The sequence below is a fragment of the Poecilia reticulata genome, chromosome 7, assembly GCF_904066995.2.
Source record: "Poecilia reticulata chromosome 7, P_reticulata-male-v2, whole genome shotgun sequence".
NCBI classification, from domain to species: Eukaryota; Metazoa; Chordata; class Actinopteri; order Cyprinodontiformes; family Poeciliidae; genus Poecilia; species Poecilia reticulata.
Genome location: NC_088836.1, coordinates 24,854,807 through 24,876,354, shown reverse-complemented (window position 1 = coordinate 24,876,354; position 21,548 = coordinate 24,854,807). Strand labels below are relative to the sequence as shown.

Sequence of the window (21,548 nt, the reverse complement as noted above, 5' to 3'; positions counted from 1 at the left end):
AATTGCCACACCAGACTCTTTGTTTTCATCTCATCTTCTCATGTTTTAGTAATGCATTAATTAATTTCACTAAGCCACCTTTGTCCTAAAACCTGTTGAGTGTGAAACGAGTAGCTTCTCTACAAATGGATACTTGAGACCAACTACACTAAATTCTACTTTTTGCACCATTTTGTGGCTTTTATGAAATTCTACTACAAATTAAATTTGAATTCAAATTTTTTTTTATTGAACTCAAAGGGAAATTAAATGTTGTTGTAACTTATACAAATTAAGTTATGCTTAAGTATGTGGTTTCACAATTTATTTGTTGCAATTTGTTTTGAGTGATCAGGCTAAATGCAACAAATTGTTAAGTTAAAAAAAGTTGATAAAAACCAACTTGTTTGAAAAGTGCGATAACGTATCAACAAGGACAAATTAGCTAATTATTCTCTATAATTCTTATTGAAATAGTGTAGGATAGTGTAGACGTGTAGCGTTATTGCTGTAAAAGAGAGGCCAAGTTTGTCAACCGTGGTTTCCAGTCATTGCTGTTAAAAAACAAAAGTATTTACTTTAAATATATTTTAAACTAAATATAGTATAGGATATATTCCTGGAACCTATTTTAAGGATGTAGAGCCCACAAGGCTTACAGACAACGCTAAGATGTTTCTTTGTTTAGTGTGATTGAGAAGGATATCCCTTCATGATTGCATGAACTAATTGATTTTGACAGGTCTTCATTTCTAATCCTTTACCATGTGACCCATAGCAGTCTGTGTCTCATCCTCACTTTCAGGAGGGATCTGCCACAACAACGAGGCTAATAACTGTACCGCTTGCATGCACCTTATTGCTTTTTTAAATTTTTGATTACTTTCATTTTTCTGATTAACAAAAAGCTACAGAAACCATTTTGTAGATGTGAACTGGAATTTATAGATTTTGATTTCTAGATAGAAGGCAGCAAAGCAGCTACAAATCTTAAACTGGTTATTTGTAATGTGAGAAACAATTTGAGTTTCGGGGGAGTTGCAGAAAACCTTCCCATCATGGGTCAGCGCCTGAGTGAAGACAACGACCCCGACAAGGAAATTGATGTGGCAGAGCTGCAGGAATGGTACAAGAAATTTGTCGTGGAGTGCCCAAGTGGAACACTATTCATGCACGAGTTCAAGAGTTTTTTTGGCGTCACCGACAACAAGGAGGCCGCAGATTACATCGAGAACATGTTTCGAGCCTTTGACAAGAACGGCGTAAGTACATTGGGCCTCGATTCTGATATTATTTGCTCTAAAAATAATGTTAAAATGTTATGCACATTTATATGGTTATGTGGTAATTTGTGTGGTTGTATGACACTGCATGTGTTTAACAGCAATTCAAGTGTAGCTGAAAAGCTCAAACAAACTCAAAAGTGGGTCGCACTTTAATTGTTACTCTGTATTCTTTAATTTTTTTCTTTTCTTTTTTTTTTTAAAGATATTGTCACCTTAAATGTCTCCAGACATTCTGAATAAATGTATCTTGTTTTACATTTTGCATAGCACCAATGTTGCCTCTTTAGGATTTCATCTAATTATTTTTTTAACATTTGAACTCTCTGATTTCACAGGACAACACCATAGATTTTCTGGAATACGTAGCAGCTTTAAACTTAGTTCTTCGAGGCAAATTGGAACATAAACTTAAATGGACATTCAAAATGTACGACAAAGATGGGAGTGGATGCATCGACAAAACAGAACTTCTTGAAATAGTGGAGGTAATATTTCCATTAAATTACTTTCACATGTGCAGTAGTGTTCATCTGCTGGAGATTTCAATGTTTGCTTAAAAATAGATGTGCAAGAAATCATGGTGACATCCTTTCCTGTCACTTACAGTCTATTTATCGGCTAAAGAAAGCCTGCCACGGGGAGCTGGACGAAGAATGTAATCTGCTTACCCCAGACCAAGTGGTTGACCGGATATTTGAGCTGGTCGACGAAAATGGAGATGGTGAGAGTTTGTGTTTTTGGTGTCATTTACACAAATATAAGGCTGCACTTGTGTTCATTGTTACTGGATCAAAAAATGGAAAACCTATATTTTGCTGTCACACAGGTGAGCTCTCGCTGGATGAGTTTATCGATGGAGCACGCAGGGACAAGTGGGTGATGAAGATGCTGCAGATGGACGTGAACCCCGGTGACTGGATCAATGAGCGAAGACGCAGTGCTAACTTCTAAGACTGGAAATCACATTGACCTATTATGTGACCATGTTGATTTTGTACATACATGTATATAAAACGGCATTTTGGCATAAAAAAAAATTATGCACATAACCTAGACGCATCCATTGCTTTTGAAGGGATTATGTGTTTATAGCAGTTGCACAATCTGTGAAGCATTGGTGCAAATGAAGAACTGTGTAAATAATCGCTACCTATTTTATTATAGGTTTGTTTTACAGCCATAAAGCAGTAACTGTGTGTTTTATTGATTGTGTCATGAATTAAGCATAAAAGTTGTTCAATAAAAAAAAGTTGAGAGTTGGCTTGTTGACTTGGGAAGTTATTTATTTTACATGACCTTCAGTAAAATATTGTGATTTTGTTTTGATAAAGGCAAAACAACTGGGCTGACAAACAGAAATGTTGCTAGAAAAAAAAAAAGTCAGTGCGAGTGAACAGGCAAATGCCCCAGCAAGAAGTGAGGATGTAAGAAGTCTGTGTTCTGATTCATCTCGCTGAAAAATAGAAACCCAGACCTCTTAGTAAATTTGGGACCAAGTTACCTTGTGGTTTAGGCACAAGGTAAATTGATGCTTTTTGGTAGAAGTATACGTCTTTCCATGGAGTTCTTCAGCTTCTAGCAGGTGGAAACTGAAAACTCAGAGGATGCTTCCAGGTATTGTTGCAGGTCCTTTGTGGTCAGTGGAAGAATTTTGACCACATGCCTCCCCAGGAAGATTTCTTCTTCTTTCTGCTACATCCAGGTTGGCACTGTTATGTTGCTTTAAGTCTAAATTTGCAAACTATGCTGTATTTCTAACTTGTATGGCAAGTTATCTTGCGTATTCATATTTCTAACATGCAATGAAACATTACCGGCAACATTCCAGGTATTCATCTCAAGCACCTGGTGCAACTAATTAAGTCTTTGATTAGTTGTGTGAGGTGTGCCTGATGTGGGTGTATAGTGCTTATTGCAATATTTGAACAATTAAAAAATTCCCAATAATCTTTATTTGCTGTGGGAGAACGGGGGATACTTTTAGGCACAATTATATGTTAGTATTACTCTTAATGAACCCTCTCCAGTCACAAAATATAAGGCTGAGATTGAAAGCATACTCCGCCGTCACGGCGGCGCCGCTTTCTGCGCTGGTATTTAAATGGTGCGAATCATTTCTCTTTTTCAAAAACTCGTTTTTTCCTCTCGCGAGAGTCTAGATTGTGTTTTGTTTCTCCGCTTTGGTCCTGCTGTAGGGCTAAGTATAAGCTAATTGTGTGTGTAGTTTTTAAACTCCGAACTGCTTTAAAGGTTTTGCTACTTAAACGAGACACTTTAAGACTTGGAAGAAAACTACCAAACTAGTCTTTCGGTCGGAAGTACATGCATATAGTCCTCCGTAGCGTTGCGTGTTTACTTAAGCAGAGGTGTTCACGGGTTTTACTTCTGAATCCAGTCAACAAACAGGATCTAAACATAATGTATTCAGTGTCTTCTAAAAGCCGAACCCCATCATCCACTTATAAAACGCAGGTAATGATTAAAGTTGGACGATTTAGCAATCGTAAATGCGTCAGAGCACATTGTTTCAGTTGCTGTTATTTAACTCTTGTTTAATGCCGCCCCCTCGTGGCTAGCGTTCAGAAGACACCTGGACGTTGAAGTATGTCACCGGCGACCTGTTTTCCTGCCCACGGGACGAATCCTTGGCCCACTGCATCAGTGAGGACATCCGCATGGGGGCGGGGATAGCAGTGATGTTCAGGAAGAGGTTCGGCGAAGTGTCGACGTTAAAGGAGCAGAGTGAGTCAGACTAGTAATAAATAAGCCTTTATTTGGGGAAGAATTTCAGGAGAAAAAGTTTTATCCTTGTAAAGTTTATTCAAATGTCTGGTTCCAACATTAGGTACAAAATCATAATGTTTTGTATTTTTCTATGCATGTCCGAATAGAGAAGGTGCCAGGGCAGTGTGCTGTCCTGACAAGTGATCGTCGTTTCATCTATTATCTGGTAAACATACTGTGGTCAGTTATTATAATGAAAGTTGTTTTATTGTTCAATCTTGTAACTGCGTCTTTCCTATGATGTGTCTCAGATAACAAAGCAGAAAGCCAGCCAGAAACCCACATATGACAGCCTGAGAGGGAGTCTGGAAGACATGAAGTCTCATTGCTTACAGAATGGTGTCAAAAGGATATCAATACCTCGGTTTGTAGGAACTGCTGTGGAGAAATACCGTTCTTCTTTTTTTACTCAATAATTTCCCTTAATTCTTCTTCTTCAGTGGGAATGATTAAACATCATGTTTGTCTCGTGTCTCCCCCTCAGAATTGGGTGTGGCCTGGACCGACTGCAGTGGTCAAAGGTGTCACAGATCCTGGAGCAGGTCTTTAAAGAGACGGACATCACCATAACCGTGTACAGTCTGCCCAAGAAAGCAGAGACCACAGTAATGAAGGAAAATATGCGATGATTCACGGTCTTTATAATTATTATTGGCAGGGTTCACTGTATGCACTTTTTCTCCATTATTATTAGGAGTTTTTCTAGTGAAAAGGCAGTTATGTAATGATTATATTGCAAATAAAATGCATTTTTTAGCAAATCAGTTTCACTGCATAGGGGGCTCCCTCTTGTGTGAATTTAGGTTTTTATCACCAAATCAATATTTAACGGAGGTGTTTAACACACCACTGTACTGGCTTTAGAACACACACCTCCTGTAGGGCTTTTATGAAAGCATTTTGACATTCTAATGTTTAGAATGCATTTGATCCCAAAATAACTCAGTTTCTCGCTTATAACTACACAGCTTCTTTTATTCTATATGTCCTTCATCTATGATGCTTTTATAACCTGCCTTGTTCCCCAGCTGTTAAGAATGAAACAATGGCTTACAGAATGTTTTCTTCAAAATATTGCAAATGAGTCATCTGAATATCCAAACAAACCCAAAATGTAACTTTTTTTTTTTCCGTTACATTAGATCAGAGGATTTTGCTCGACTACCCAGAGTAATTCATATTTACCTTTGATAAACACATGAAGGGATGGCTTCAGTCCTTTTGCTGTTGCATAAACGGCTCAGTAGTGAAGCGCGTCATCAATGACTTTGCTGCACATCAGTCAAAACACTTTCTAACTTTATTATAAAATTGTAACCCAGTTTGTAAGTAATGAAGATTTCTGCGCTTCAGAGCACCCAGAAATCTAACCGTTGCCTTCACATTTATATTCTAATAAATCTTTTAGCAGATCTACAAGTGTTTTAAATTTTTTTTTTTTTTACATCTATGTTTTACTGTGAATTTACTATGAGACTGTATAGAGTTGTGTCTCCAGTTGTGTCCGGTAACAGCAGTCCAACATCATTAAGCACATCAAGCTCTATTTTTGTAGGAAATATATTTCTACATGGCAATTTATTTACTACGATTTGTAACAGGGAGATGTTGTGATGTAAATAGTGCTGATTCTGAGAACTGATGAATGATTTTTTCATTGTAGAGTTCAATCAGTGAGGTCATTCATCTTGTGAACCAGCAGGTGGCCCTAATCTAAGAAAGAAGGCGACCAGTGAACATGCTGGTTACACAGGATTCCCCTGAAAATTTGGATGAAATCGGTCAAAGAGGGGGTAACGTATAAAGAAGCACAGATATTCTGGAGATGTGAATGCTACAAGTCAATGACATGAGGCAATCTGCATATTTCACTTAACTTTTTTTTTTTTTTTTTACTGATTTGAATAATAAACTTAACTTGATGCACTATATGATAAGTAGAATCAATTGGAAAGTTTATATGATTGAATTGAAATGACTTTTTTGTAAATTGCCTTGATATGTGTTGTGAATTAGCAGTTTATAAATAAACTGAATTGAATTACAAAAGGTTACAATTTGCCAAACTTACTGGAATGAAGAGAAATGACGCAATGAAAGCAAAATTGGTATTTTTGGGTCCTGCTGAAGAGGAAATATCCTTAGAAGTACCTGCTGTAACATGATATCAAACCCCTATCATGGCCTGCCGACCAAGATGCCAGTTGGCAGGAGGCTTCTTGGTTCCAAACCAATCAGATTTATATTATAGCGTGTTCAGTCCATTTCCTGGGTCTTTGTTTGGTAACATCTAAAATGAATTTCTGTGGCAAAACTAAGAAATGCAAGGAAATTGTAGAATTTATTCCAATTTGTTACGGATACCAGAGGATGGTGTCTTATTTCATCCTTTGAAATAATATGAAGGTAATTCTCAGAAACCGTGGTCTTGACCAAATAGTGAGCAAAGTTTATATACAAAGCGATTTTCAAAGACATAAAAGTCATAATATGCTGCACAACATTAATCACACATATAGAAAATATAAAAACTAGAAATAAAATCATGGTAAAAACATTGGAACAATAAGAGTTTTCAGGTCAATTTTAAAAATCTCCACAGAGTCAGCAAACTGTCTCACAGTTTTGGTTTGCAGATGCAGGAAAGCTAAATCTCCAAGAATTTTGTAGTTTCACAATAAATGTTTTTGTCAAATGTATGCATAACTGTTGTATTTTACCTCCCTAACGTTCCTTTTGGACCACTGTTTGTGGCTTGATACCAAGTTAGATCCTTTTTTCACCCTTTACACTTAGATCTTTGGGATAGAACAGGGGATGCGAATAGTGACAGAGTGCAGCATCAGTGTCTTGCAATAAGTTTTGCATCGTCTATGAATCAATGGCAGGAAACTGAGTCTTCATTGTGGTACTTTTGCCTCTGGCTGAAACGAGTCAAGCTAGGTGAAAGAAAAGACAGCCTCCCTGCCGAGGACGGCTTTGAAGCTCGTATTCCTCAGATAAAAGTGCTGCAGAAGACTCTCAACATAATACATGACACCTAACATTTTCTGTGCAACATAAAGAATAAACAAGAGAGCATATTCAGTTCAAAGCTTCTCCAGCTCTGCTGCAACAAGGAACAGGTCATCCCTGCCCACTATAATAACCGTACATTTAGTGTCCCCCTATAATTTCTGACTTGTATCAATACTACGTTTCAGGAAAATACATAAAAGCAACATTATTTCACCTTGAAGGTAATATAAGTTTAACTGTATTCAGATTTTTTGTGATTCTTCAGCTTTAACCCAAATTAAAGCAAGCTTATAACTATATGTCCTTATAATCTACCTAGCTCAATTACCAATAGTCTGACTTGTTAAAGGAGTGTTGATTTCATCCATAAACAAATTTTGAGTCATGTATATTTTCTCCTTCACAAGAATATGCAATGACAGACTTTTATACAATATTATATGGTAAAAAAAATAAATAAAACATCTTCCACATTAAAAATGCACTACATGTCTTGCATTGGAACCTTTAGTCCAACTCATCAGATTTTCTTTTGCTATTCTCTCATCTGCCATGATGGTGTTGACTGAACAAGCTCATCAAATATAACTTGTGGTGTGCTCATAGTGGCCCGTGCAGATGGTCGAGGTATTGTATGGTCCATTATTGATCTGCTCGGGTATTGTGCTTAAGTGCAGCTGGGACACAATAGACCAGATGTGAGTGGTTTCAAAAAAAAAAAAAAGAGGAGGAGGAAGAAATCTGACACCACAAAATCAATCTCACACATTTGCTGAGCAGGAAATCTTTCAGTGCATCATGAAATAAAAGTGGGCTGAGGAGACATTTTATTTTATTTTATTTTATTTTAGGGCATGCTGTTTAAGGTACCAGCTGAGGACATGTACGGGGGTTTGTAATGATCAGGAACCTTAGCAGCGGCAGCAGAGAGGCGGTCTGAACCACCAGACCTCCCATTCTCCTTTGGGACGCTTTCAATAATTCATAAGGTGAATGCATTAACCACAGTGAGCTCTGTGGCTGGATGGCCCCTTTTTTTTTTGCCCCCCTCCTTCAAGTCAAAGACATCCTGGAAGGCTGTACTTCGGCATCACTGCAGCCATCCGTAGCTCTCCTCCTCCTCCTCTTCCTCCTTCCTCCTCCTCCCTTCCCATCCCCCCATTCCTGCCTGGATGTCAGACTCACACTGCAGCAGATCCACCTAGCTGCGCTGCAGTGAGCGCAGAGAAATCTCGCTTTCATCTGACCTGCTGTCACGCTGCTGCGACGGGCTGAACCAGCCAGTGCATCCAAACCCATCTCTCACCACACCTGAGACCCCTCCTCATCTTTGTTCCCCTGCCTGCCTGCTTGTCCCGCTGCAGCATATTAATCTGCCTCAAATGCTCCCCCCCCCACCCCCTCCATCACCACTGTCACACACCCCGTCCCTTGTCTTCCTCCTCCTACTCCCTCTTCCCTCTGTCCTCCATTCCCGTTGTATTCTTTGGTCGACGCGTATGAAATTGCCGAGCTCAGCATTCTTCTCCACAGGCACTTAGGAAGGAGAGAAGAAAAAAAAACAAAAAAACAAAAACGGGATGAGTTGGGCGGGAGGGTTTCTGCTGCACCACATTACTGGCTCTCTTCCAATTAAAAAAGAGAGCTTATGTTACTGAAAAGCCGTGTACCCAATCAGGAGGCAGCGCAGGGTAAAGATAGCTGGATAAAAGCGAGCGGGAGAGTGGGCAAGAGGATGAAAAAAAGGAAAAGAAAAACTGCAGTGTGTGAGTGTGTGTAGTTTTCATCCCTCCCCCCCCCACTGAGCAAATCTTCATCAAATTGTGGTACTTCAGTGTTGGGGTGCATTTGCAGGGTTGTGAGGGTTTATGTGGCAGAGTTGTAAAGGTGTGTGTTCTGGGCTCTGTCAGATTTGCATTTGGTCTGAAACTGGAAGTACGAGAAAGTAAGAGGAGACTCATTCTTTTTCTCTCTATCTCAAAGTGTCTCGGAGTCTGCGGAGAAAGGGAACATCTCATTGTCAGGGGGAACATCCTGCACAGAAGGTAAGCTGCTGCTTTTGCTTCTTAACCTGCAGTCTATTCACTTTTAATGGGTCTGTAGTGGAGAGAAACAAATGGCTTTTAAAATAAATGTTGATCTTGATCTTCAGTGATTAGTAGACTTTACAAAATGAGACATTTCTACTGACCTTTTATCTATATTTTTATTTGTTTTCATTGCAAAGACTTGAAGTGGAGTGAGACAGTGAGGCAGAGGGAAAGGGGAGGGAGAAGCTCAGTGCGGGACTCCCTGATGCTCCTGGGCAAGTTTTCTGTGCACACGGTTCTCTTGTGCTGCAGTATCCTGTTATATCCCCTTGTGAAGCTGCCTCAGCATCCAGCAACCAGCATCCAGGCTGGGCTGCGCAAGGCAGCTTCCAGGTTTTGACAACATCGGCTTGGCTTGCCTTTTGTTTCGCACCCGGATCTTAAAACGAGCGAAGTTTCTCTGTGACATTTTGGATTCAGTTGGCCAGGAGGCTGCTGTAGCCCCTGTTAGTTTGGTGATGCGTGATCTCATCGCGGCTTCTCATGGGGCACTAACAGAAAACAGTGAGCTGGCTCAGGATTTGGTTGAGTCTGGTCACTAGTTTCTGTTCAGTTTGTCCAGTTAAGGGGAGGCGCTGCAGTCAGAGCTTGAAGCAAAAGTAGGTTACTTCATCGATCATTCAGCGCTTGCTGTGTGTAACATAAAGAATGAAAACAGAGCTACAAACATTGTAATATTAATAAACTTTCAGTCAGTAGTTGGAACACAGAAAATATCTTATATGGGAGAGCACGAAGGACTCAAATAACAGAAGTAAAGTTGACGTTTTTAGGAAATTTACTTCAGTCTTTTCTTTAAAATCTACAGCTGTTGTTCTCCACCTCATTCTCTTCTATTCTGACCTTCATTAACTACAAATGGAGAGCTTGATGCTGTCCAGCAGTGGGCAGTGTGTTACCTCTGCCCATGCACAGTGGCCTGCTGCAGAAAAAGGAGCAAATAATAGACTTGTGTTTTCCTGTAAGCACACTGCAAAGCCACATTAGAAGTAGTAAAAGGTACAGCATGTGCTAATTGTTGAACATATATATATATATTTTAAAACTTATCCTGCTCTTCTTAGGCATCTGGTCTTAGTTATACTGCAAAGCTGACCTGAATTTCTGATCCTTGTTGCAAGTTTTAAAAACATTTAAATTATTCAAGAAGATGGGAGAATGAAAGCAAATCCACTTCAGCACCATGGACAGCAGCTCCTCTTATCGCTGTTTAAACCCATTTAGTCTCACATCCAGCAGCATGTTTAATGCTGCCGAGAGCTTTGCGTGTCTTTTTCTGTTTTAGACAGAAAAACCCCCCCACTTTTTATTATTAATGTCATTTTTTCATAAAGTACCTCCAATGAGAACCAGTTTTCTTTTTCAGAAACAGCGTTTCACTGATTCAGCTCAAAACATGCTGTCCGTGCTGTACCTTCATTATCTCACTGTGCTCCATGTGGGAGTGCCTTCACTGTGGTTTTGTTCTCGCTTCTTTGTCGCTGCAAAGATCCAAATGGTTATGAGGCAAAACAGCAGCCCAGCAGAAACGGTAACATTAAGTCCAAAGATGAGAACAAGAACTACGCAAATTTGAGCCTCCAATACCGATTCAGCCAGTTTCTCTTTAAGGAAATATTCTTCTCTGCCGCTTAATCCTTCCAGATTATAATTGGAGGGCTGTCGATTATCTCTGTCAGTCAACGGCCAAGAGGCAGGATTCAAGCCGGACAGTTCACCTGTCCATCACAGAAACACACAGGTCAAACAACAGGATCTGAGGGTAATTGAGAAGTGGGCATTGATGCTTTCTGACTCTGAGAGGAAGCTGGAAAACTCACAGATAAACATGGAGAAAGTTCTCTAACTGGGAGCTAAACCACAGACCTTGTTGCAATAGCTGTTTAGACCCATTCAATAAATTAAAATATTTTTAAAGAGGTCATTTATTTCAGTAACTTAACTGTGAAACACCTTTCATGGCTTATTTACACCTAGACAGACAATTATCTTTGCTAGTTATGCTGATTTACCAATTATAGCTAATAAAAAAAACACTTAAGTATTATAACTTAAGTAAAAAGAGTACTGTACAGTAAAACCAGTCTTTAAATTGCATTTAGAAACATATACAACTAATCATAACAGAAAATGCAATTAGGTACCACCCATTTCTGGTAAAAGTATTGTTGTTGTGAGCACAAACCAGGTTGTGCTTAGTATGTTGAGTTCACAGATTGAAAAATGATTACATTTTTCAGTGTCTGGGTCACCAGTCATAGCTGATTGTCAGTTTAACTCTCAGATTTCAGTCACCAGTGGCTTTTTCTCTGTAAAGCACATTTATTAAAAAAAAATCTATATATATACTGAAATGTAGAAGGTGCTCAGAGACCTCAGTGAATTGTTACAGCTGTCATTAACCAAATCATTTAAAACATGTAATGTCCTCAGATCATATAAGTCTGACGCCAGCTGTGAAACAAAGCTTTGTTTCATGTCACGGTTGAGTGCAGTCTGGGTAGTGTCTCAGCAGGTCTCTGCTTGCATATGGTGAAACTCGTGATGATTAGAAACACAAGTTCTGTAATGGCAAATGGAATCGGGACCCCTCACTGTTACATGAATTAGCCAGTACCTGTCATTTCACACGAACATAAAGTACAAGGTGTGGACACGATTTAACATTTTTTCATCAGATGGAGTGACTAGTTTTGAAGAGAAAGAGTATTAAGGAGGAATTTACGAAAGTTTAATGATTCATTCTCTCAACCAATTCAGTTAAGCCGTCGAATGTGTGAATGATCAAATTATTCACGATAACTTTGTATTTGGAGGAAGAGAACAGCTGCGAGGTTTATCATTGCTCATCCTTTGAGCACGACATCCTCTGTCCCAGCATGTGTAGTACAGGGATTCAACGTGTCCCAGTAAATGATGGCCTGGGCAAAAACAGCAGAGCATCATTGGCCGTTACTACAGCTGGTAGCCATTCAAAAGTTCTTGATGTGGTTAGAAGAAAAGAAAATCTGCCAATGATGTTGTTAAGGTGGTTAAAAAAAAAAAAGAACATTTACGCCTTCATAAACACAATGAGTAAAAATACATGACACACGATAATAGAGGAATATGTTGGGATTTGCACATAAGGACACACCTGAAAAGACAGAACCTTTAACATATTAAATTCAATGCATGGAAAGAGATAAACTTCAGTCATTTAGAGTAGACAGCATCCATTGCATAAAGGTTTTTGGTGTGAAATTCATATGCTCTGAACAAATGGCTTTTTGATTTAAAGGAACTCAGTGTTTCAGCAGTTTTGCGGTTTTCTTGAAGTTTGCTCCAGATGTAGTCCAGCTTGTGTTGTGTAAATGCTTTTGTTCAGCAGGTGAAGGAAAAATGGTTTGAGTTGATTAGAATATAGATGGAGAGAATACTGAGTGATACCTTAAGAAAACCTGTTGAGGGCTACAAAAGACTTGAGATCTTCCTTTTGGGGCAACAACCCTACAACTCAGAGTTACGATATAATAGCTTGGATCAAAGAATATTCATATGTTACAAAGCCGCATTCAAAGTCCAAACCTAAATCTGACTTCTAATCATATTGAAAATTGCAGTCTATAGATGCTTTCTAGCAAATTAGACTGAGTCTGAGCTGCAAAGAAGAACGGCAACAATTCCTGATGAAGTGGCATTAGATGGAAACATTATCTAAACAAATGACATTGTTAATACTTCACTATTCAAAGCCCAACACTTTTCTAGCTCAATTGGGTTTGTTGAGACTTGAACTAACTCATCAAATAAATTATTTTGTAAATTTATGATTTTATTTCCCATTCACGCTTCAAGCCTAAAAAAATAGCATGATCACATTAAATGTAGAACTAATTTGAAATGCTAAGCAGCCAATCAGGGATCTAACTCACTAAGAAATATGCTGACGGAATCTGACAGAACCAATGATGCGTTACGCAATGAAGGAACCGAAGAGGCAGACTTTCACTGAGACTCCAGATGTTGCAGTCTATTAATGGCTTCTTGTAAAGACACTCATAGGAAATTAAGGGTTGTGGCCTTAATCTTGCATTTTTCCAAGTTTGGTTAAGTGTGGACATTTAGCTTTTCTCCACCCTTTCAAAAATAACTTGCTTTATAGATACACATGTCACAGGACATGCACAAAAGCATGGGGCAGTTTACTTCAAGAATGCATTAAGGACATGGACTGCAGTTTATCTACAGAGAATGGAGGAAAATAGACACCAGAAAAGGACAAGAGCCCTGTAAAGGAAGAGAAAAGACGACGGAAGTCAAATTATTTAGGCATGAGCCAGAAAGGGTTACAGAAGATTGAGAGACTGTCACAGGCAGAGCAGGGATGGAAGAGAGTGGGTGTGCATAGCAGAGCTATGAGCACTGCAGCACATTGCAGTGCCCAGCCCCCGCTGTGTTCTCTGCTCACCATCCGGCACCATGCGCTGAAAAGACCCCTGCAGCAGCAGAGCTGTTCCGCACACAGGGCTGCCTGCCGATGAACAGAAACAGGACAAAAAGCCTCTGACCCTCCGTTGTGCAGTCTGGACATCGGTTGGTGGACAAGTGATCGGTGGAAACAGAGTTGAAGGCGAGCAACCGATCGTCACCTGCAAAGTCATGTAAAAGAAAGGGAGCAAGTCACGTTGATGCTCCCCCTGGATTATTTAAGTGAATTGCACATTTACTTTCCCAAATGCCTGCTGAATGATCCCGTCTTCCCTGGCCACATTTTCCCAGATTAGGAACATCTGCCTTTCTGCTTGGATTTTGTCAGAGAGTAACACCTTCGCAAACACTGGTGAGCAATTCTCTATAAACCAACAGAGAGGCAAGTATCAAGATGTCCTAAATGACAGAAAAGAGCAACTTATAGCTTCTATCTGATTAGGTCTCCAAGTTACTTCCAAGTTAGCAACTGTAGTGTAGTGTGGTAGTAATATGAGCTTTTATTTAACCAGATAAAGAACCCACTGAGACCAAGGCCTGGCCAAGAGGTCAACAGTATACACTTCAGAAACACAAAGCATTTAGAATAAAACAACAAATTTACAGGTAAAGTGCAATTTGCTATAAACAATAATTTTCAAAAAGCAGTACGGTCATGGACATTAAGCTAAAGTGCAGTAGCTGAAAAATAATAACATAAAGAACAATAAAACATTGGTTAAAAGGTGCAATTGTTCCCTCTGACATCCTGGCACTATTTTGTGAATTCTTTTCTGTCTTTTACATAAGAAAGAACTAAAAGTTTTGAATGAGACAAGTTAAGACGATTAAAGTATCGTATAGTATAGTAAGCACTAATGCCTCCCACTATGTGGTCCCACACTTAAGTTCTGTTGGATTCATTAAACAGCTTTCAGGGCAGGCGAGTAATACCAGAGCAAGCACAGGCACATGCATGTGAACACATGCAAGCAGATGTGAAATGAGTCGACATCACGTGAGAAGCCCAAAGGAAACGAAGGAGAAGCTTCTTTCTGCATCCATTAGCAGTAGCTGTGCTTCCGCCCACTGCTTGCCTGGGGGGCTGCTTGGCCAAAGCGTGAGAGCTTCCCCCTCATTTTGTGTTTGTAAATTCTTCCATTTCCCTCCGGTTTGCTGATACGGCTGATTCAGGTTTGCGGAGCGTGTACTCGCTCTGCTTCCTGTGACATGGTCTGATGGAGTGGCTGAATCAATTACACCTTAACAGACAGGTGTTAAGTGTGTTTACCTCGGCACTTAAGCCATGTTTGGTTCTGATTTGCAAATAAGTCAGCGGCAGGCTTTCAAACTGATACGACACAAAAAATATATGCTGCGTGGTGGATCACACTACAGCTGGCACAACTTGTATTCTTGTGAAATAAATGCAATGTTCAAGGGAGGTGAATTCTAATTTAAAATGTTATTTTGTATTTAGTCTGGTAGATTACAATAATTATTTTCATGCACTGCACATAAGAATGACCGAAATCCAGAAATATGAAGTACAAATACATGAAAATACAATGAAATAGTTATAATGTAGCTTAGAATGCAACTTAAAGAGCGATGAGATCACATTAGGATCGCTGATCTTGGACATCAGTGTTTAACCTAGTGACCACAACAAAATAATGATAAAATCTCCAGCAAAAAAAAAAAAAAAAAAGTTCATAAATTCTAAATTAAAATGTTGATTTATCCAATGAAGAGAAGGTCTTCGAAAATGTTAGCTAAAGCAGTAGCTTGGAAACATTGCAAACTAGCACCCTATGTTAGGATTTAAAAGCTCTCCATGGTGAGCCACTTTGCCATAATTTACCACAGTGTTAAATATGAAACACAGAAATTCTGCCACCATATTTTGTAATTTCTGCTCTCGTTCTGGCCAACATTGTTACTCCAAATGTTCTTATTTTCATCCGGCATAAGCCCTTTCAATAAAGGTGTCACTAGAATAGCTGACTTTACATTTGTGAGCTATGTAATTGTGCAAGTCTCACTTTTCTCCACATAAGTGCTTCACTCTAGGTTTACTGGCATGAATTTAACTACTACAGAAATGTATCCATCAAAATGGTTCTTCTGTCCAACCACTCAAACCCCATAAGTGCATCTATATTTAATTTCCCCACATTCTATTGCTAGCTACAAAAAGCCAATTCAAGCTGGTGCTACACATTTTTTTTTTCAGAACGAAGGTGTCTATGAGTGTGTAAATTATATTTACCCTTTAAACTTTAAAATTTGATCCAGTCAAGTCCATAGTAAGACATACTATTTTAATAAACTCAAATGTTGCTTCTTATTATGAAGAATAGAGAAATAAAGTAAATACTATTCTGTGGTCTGTGTGAGTTACAGAGACAGAGGGAGTGGGAGGAAGCTGGAGAGTATTGTGGTGTGGGTGAGCTGCAGCAGGGACTCAGAGTGCTGCATTGAGCTGCATAATTAATGTTAAGAGGGTGGAGCTAAAGGCGGAGATAACTTGCTATGAAGACAGAGCTGCTACAACACCAAAAGAAGAAGAGTAGCTCTGTCATAAAATATGAAGCAGCGCTCCAGCAGCCAGACAGAGATCAGTATGAGCCTGAATTTTTGAAGCAAAACAACAAAAGAGCTCAGACTCTTTTGGTCCGGTTCCATGCCCCCATCCCATCTGCTGCCCCAGCCCTCGAAGCCAATCTTTCTCCTCGGATCTGCTTACCTCAGCCAAATGTCTCAGTGTTGGCTGCGCTGTTCTGTTAATCATCCAATTTGTATCGAAGCACCTTCCTATATGACACATCTTCTATATTTCCCATCTGATCTGTCTGAATTGGACCTCAGAGAGGGAGGGGGCAGTTGTTTTAATCTGTTGGATGGCGTTATATTTAGCCAGCTTCTCAAAGATTCTCAGCATCGGTTTTCTTTTAATACTCTGTGTGTGCTTCTGTTTGATAAAGATGGAATGTGAGTCAGTGGAACTGGCTTTTGAATGAGCGTTAACGTCCACAGAGGTGCATATTGAATGCATTCAGGCATTAATGTGAATACTCATAATCCTCTATGCTGCTGTCAGAGCTCACAAACTCGTTTAGCCTCTCTGTCTCCAAGGCCATGTTTCTTGTTTGCTGACCGCATCATTATCGCACTCCTCCGCTTGCACCTCTGTCACGGCACCTCACTGTCACAGAAGCTGCTCTGAGTTGTTCTCTGCAGCAGTGCTCCATGCCTCTTTCCTCCCCGCATTACAGTAAACAAAGGGTAAAGAATCTCAACTTGCGTAGCACTTTTCCAAAACCTGTGTTATTTTTTTTTTCCTACCAGAGCCACTTTCATCCAGCTGCACTCACAAACAAATACACATTTACACACCAGTATGCAGATTGGCAAGCAACTTGGGGCACATAACCAGCTGGTGGATGATGCTTGAAATGAACTCGGCTTTAACTCTGTAATTGCAAGATGACTGCTCTTTCTAGTGAGCCCTATCTGCCTGTGTCTTTGGAAGAGATGTCGCCTGTCTGTTTAAAGAACTTCAATGTCTTCTTTTTACCATGTTTCTTATGAAGCAATGTAGTTGTAGTGTGAGAAAAAATATTGTTAAAGTTACTACAAATGCTCATACAAACGCTCCTGAGTCAAAAACCTGTCCAATTTTTTATTTTTTTGCCAATTCTTCTTCTGCAAAACAGTTAAAACTCAGTGAGACAAACATCAATTTTTAAATGAAGTCTTACCAGCACCTCTGTAGAAAAGCATCCAAACAGATTGGTCACAACTAATAGTTGATCTGTAAATGGTTTCTCCGACCTGAGCTGCAGATCTCTGCAACTCCTCCAGGGTTACCATGGGGATTTGAGCTACGTCATTGTTTAATCTTCTTGCCCAGTTTGTCATTGTACTTTGACAGTCATAGTTGAAGTTCAAAGGTTTGAAGCTGTGTCATATTCTTCCTATTTTCAGATAGATCAGTTTTCCCTATTGAAAGACCCAAAATATTCATTCATTCATAGAAAAACAAAACTTTAATGTAGACATTTCTTATCCTTTGAAATGCCTGATTTGGAGAGAAAATGTATTTTTTTTTTCTCTTTGCCTTTCCAGGGGCTTTTGCAGTGGCAGAGCAGTGTTACCATTTCTTACTGTTGCCTAGAGAAAATGTGCCCACCTGACATGTGGACCACCGATAGCGAAGCAAATATCAGAAGAAAACCTTTAGGAAAAAAAAGTGTTTTTCCTTCTTTGAGATAAACCAAAGGTTTTCACTTCGTTTGACAGTGTCATCCAGTAAAATAGTCTGAAATCCATTTAACTGCAGGCAGCGTGGGTGAATTTTAAAATCTTATTGATTCAAGTAACCTGAAAGCTTCTGTGACCTATGGCTTTAAGTTTCTGCACAGATCAGGTGTACAACAAGTAGCTTTTCATTTGACAAACACATTAGCATTCAGAGAGAAATAAGATGAGAGGACCAAACAGGCAAGAAAATGTTTTCAAAGTGAGAGTAGGTGTGTAGAATAAAAGACTTTGTACTTGGAGATGTTTGAGGTGAGGGACATTGCAAAAACGAATCACAGCTTTTCTTTGATAGGAAGACGATGAAAAGAGGTGGAGAAAAAAGGGTACAAAGAAAAGACTTCAATTTTGCACAATTTGAAAAGTTTCACAGTTCAAAGTACATTGTGTTGTTGGTCATTGGCACAACCTTGAATCAAAAAAGAAAAGATTGGATAATCTGTTTTCAGCCCAGTTTCATCAATAAAAGAACCCATAAAAACATCTGATATTAAATTTAGAATTCAACAAAGGTAAGGTACTTGGAAAAAGTTGAACCTGTGGATCAGATCCAAGGCCAAAACAAAATTTGACCAAAGGCCCATCTCACATGTATCATGAAACGCCTTCATGATACTTAGCAACCCCAGTCAAGCCCAGCCCCACTCAGAACAACCCAAGTGGATCTACGTCCATTTTATTTTAAGAAGATTAGCATGTTTCGTCAGCTTGTTTGTACAATGACTGCTGGAAAAGACATGTGTTTTGATGTAGACTTGCATTCAGAAACTACTTGTTGCATCCTTTCTGGCTGTGCAGGAGGCTTCTTCTGCTTCTGGGTCTGACTCAGGTTCAAAGATGTGCGGCTGTACAAATGTGCATCTGTTAGCTGCCATTTTCATGTGTATTTTAGATTCAATAGAAGATTGAAGCCAAAAGAAACAAAGGGCATTTTGAAAAAGAGGAAAAGGTGACAAGCAAGAACATAGAACATCAACGACCAGAATGTGTTGAGCGGTGACTCTACAAGCCTCAGTGATTTGGGAAAAGTCAAATATCTGGCCTAGACTGCAAAAAAACGTGTATTTATCGTTCATCACAGTTTAAGTTTTAAATCGCTCTTGTAGCACATTTCTACAACCTGTCTTTCACTTCTGCCGTTTTGTAGCCAAATTAGGAACATCCTGGTCCCAAGTGAGCCAGAAATTATATAAAGCTCTGTTAAATAAAGCCTTTTGAGTAGTACTTAAACACAAAGTCAGTGGATCTGAATGCTGAAAAATATACTGAGGATTTACACCAACACATGTTTACTGTAAAATCATACAGAGATTAATATGCATTTTATAATGTGTCACTAAGAATTCTCAATGTACATGCATTATAAAGACTCTAAGATGATGGTTCCCCCTTACTGGCCTGCTGCAGTGCTTACCTGTCCCCACCAGAGCTACTGGGCTAATAAACTAAGGCTCTGTGAGTGACAGGTCTTTTAAGGTGCTTCATAAAGCTGAAGGTGTTGAGCCATCCTTTTAACTCATTCTCTTCTACGGTTGTTCTTTAGCCACCAAGATTACAGCTGCTCATCAGTATTCAGCAGATATGTCTCGAGTCACAGAGTTGACAGAATCAAATCAAAACAAAGCATTTATAATCTACCTCCTAAATAGGGGAGCATATAGTTTGAATGTGATTTTCTCAGTGAGAATGCGTGTGTGGGTGTGTGTGGGTGTGTGTGTGTGTGTTTCAGCTATATTGTGGAAATCTTGCAGATTTCATCTCCCCCCGATGAGATTATTGACTTGACAGCAAATTGGTTGGTGCTCCCAAGATCATGATGGAGGGTTGCAAAGTGTATTATATCCCACGATAAGCCTGGTAATAGTTGTGCCTCGCAAGAGGGACACGGCACTTGTTCTGTTATATTGATCCAAATAAATACCCTGATCATCCGTGAGCTTCTGGTGACCATCTTAGAGCAAAGCTGTCGCAGTCTATCGGGTTTATATGGATCATTTTCAACACACAGAGTTTAACACGTTAATAGTGATTTTGGATTCTCGTAAAGTTCACAAACTGCATGTGTACTTACAGACATGGAGCTGTGGTAGTTGCCAAAAAACTTGTATGATGGATGTATAATATCTGACAGCTAAGAAAGAAAACAAGGAAAAGAAGAAAATCCAGAAGCCTCCTCAGTGGCCTTGTGTCCTGTTGCATGCTGGGGGGAACCGTGTTCTAATTTAAACCTTCAGTGAGTCATTACCACTTCCAGTTTTTCTCCAAATCATGTTTTAATCAGTCAACATGTTCATATGTTTTACTGACCCTCTGTTTGGTTATCTTCTCCCATTTAGTTTGACATGTTGGATGTTTTGCCACACATTCAGCCAGTTAAACAGCGTTGATTAATATCAATCATCAGAGATTTGCTACGCTGATTTTAAAACTCAGCTTCATCAGATCACTTTCTGCGTATCGCCTGATAATTAGCAACATGTTTTTTTTCCTCAGGAAATGTATGTTGTTACTTGACAGGAGGTGAGCTGCTTTTGTTCATTGCAGCTCTGGAAGCGATGTGTCCCTTTGCACAGTCTGATGTCATGTAAACCTGAATGCTATAAAGAGCTTTTCAACGCAGTGCAGGGTATTGTTTATCTGGGACATGGCTGCTTTGTGGTCCCTGACTGGGAAGTGACTAAGACACTCTGAAAGCAAGCCTGATATTTAGATTTTTTTTAAAGGCTCCTCATTGATACAGTGGGTAAATATTTGGCTAACATTTCCAGCTCGTTCTTGTGATTCAGCAAGCTATTAAGGCTTATTTGTGGTTATTTTATCTGCCTACATAAAGAAAAGGGATAATGGAAATACTCTAGGAGGGCTAAAGGAACATAAACGGTCAAGAGTAGTTTAATGTTATATTGAAAGTTTAAGTGGTGGATGCTTGACTTTTATATGTTTTCTGTCTGTTTAGTTTCAGTTTATAAATGTGCCTTTATTGGTTATTCTAAAATAATGTAATTAATTAGAAAAAGATAAGTAGTAGGTAAATGTTCTGGGCGTCAACATGAAAGAAAAAACTGGGCAGTTATTGTTTTTGGCAACAAAAAAAAATTGTAAAATTATTAGCATATATTTGTTGATATAACCATTGGTCACAGTGTTCAGATCATAATTCTGCCAAAAGACTCGGTGTTTCCAATTGAAGCCCACTAGACTTTCTAAAATCAAAAATCTCCTGGAATTTCAAAGAGTTCATAAAATGGGGCAGCTTAATAATGTTGTCCAGATCTTCATAATGGGGAAAAGACCCTTAGCACCACAGGTCCACCGCCGAGCTTATCAATGAACAGAAGTTGCTTCTTCACACTAACATTGTTTTTTTAAGTAATCTATGAAGTATTTTGTTGATTAATCTTTATGCACAACATTTTATTTGATCAATTAAGGACTAAATAAAACTGATCAAGGCTTCTGCACAAATGTACATATGTATGGACAATGCTAATCAATTATACATGCATCTAAACAAACGGAACAATTTAGACAGTTTCATGTCACAGTGAATTTAGCAGGAAACAAACTTATACAACTTAGTTTTTTTCTAGCTGAGTTTATTAAGCCGCTCTCACATGCT

At 39.1% G+C, this 21,548-nt stretch overlaps 3 protein-coding genes across 6 annotated transcripts in view; all 3 read left to right on the top strand.

The window, feature by feature from the left end:
- The first annotated feature begins 766 nt into the window (after positions 1 to 766).
- guca1b (guanylate cyclase activator 1B) lies at positions 767 to 2,526 on the top strand. Its single transcript, XM_008414238.3, has 4 exons — positions 767 to 1,241; positions 1,601 to 1,750; positions 1,872 to 1,986; positions 2,092 to 2,526. Exons 1-4 carry the CDS (start codon positions 1,038 to 1,040, stop codon positions 2,214 to 2,216), a joined length of 594 nt encoding a protein of 197 aa, XP_008412460.1. The 5' UTR covers positions 767 to 1,037; the 3' UTR covers positions 2,217 to 2,526.
- Positions 2,527 to 3,391: 865 nt separating this feature from the next.
- On the top strand, positions 3,392 to 5,468 carry LOC103467655 (ADP-ribose glycohydrolase OARD1). The gene is made up of 5 exons (XM_008414237.3): positions 3,392 to 3,737; positions 3,842 to 4,007; positions 4,157 to 4,215; positions 4,301 to 4,413; positions 4,534 to 5,468. Exons 1-5 carry the CDS (start codon positions 3,588 to 3,590, stop codon positions 4,676 to 4,678), a joined length of 633 nt encoding a protein of 210 aa, XP_008412459.2. The 5' UTR covers positions 3,392 to 3,587; the 3' UTR covers positions 4,679 to 5,468.
- Positions 5,469 to 8,845: 3,377 nt separating this feature from the next.
- LOC103467654 (synaptotagmin-2-like) overlaps positions 8,846 to 21,548 on the top strand; it is a 71,471-nt gene continuing 58,768 nt past the window's right edge. For all 4 annotated transcript variants that reach the window (XM_008414234.3, XM_008414236.3, XM_008414233.3 and 1 more), the window contains exons 1-2: positions 8,846 to 8,954; positions 9,051 to 9,112. The gene's annotated coding sequence lies outside the window, so the exon portion shown is untranslated. The remainder of the gene's footprint in view (positions 8,955 to 9,050; positions 9,113 to 21,548) is intronic.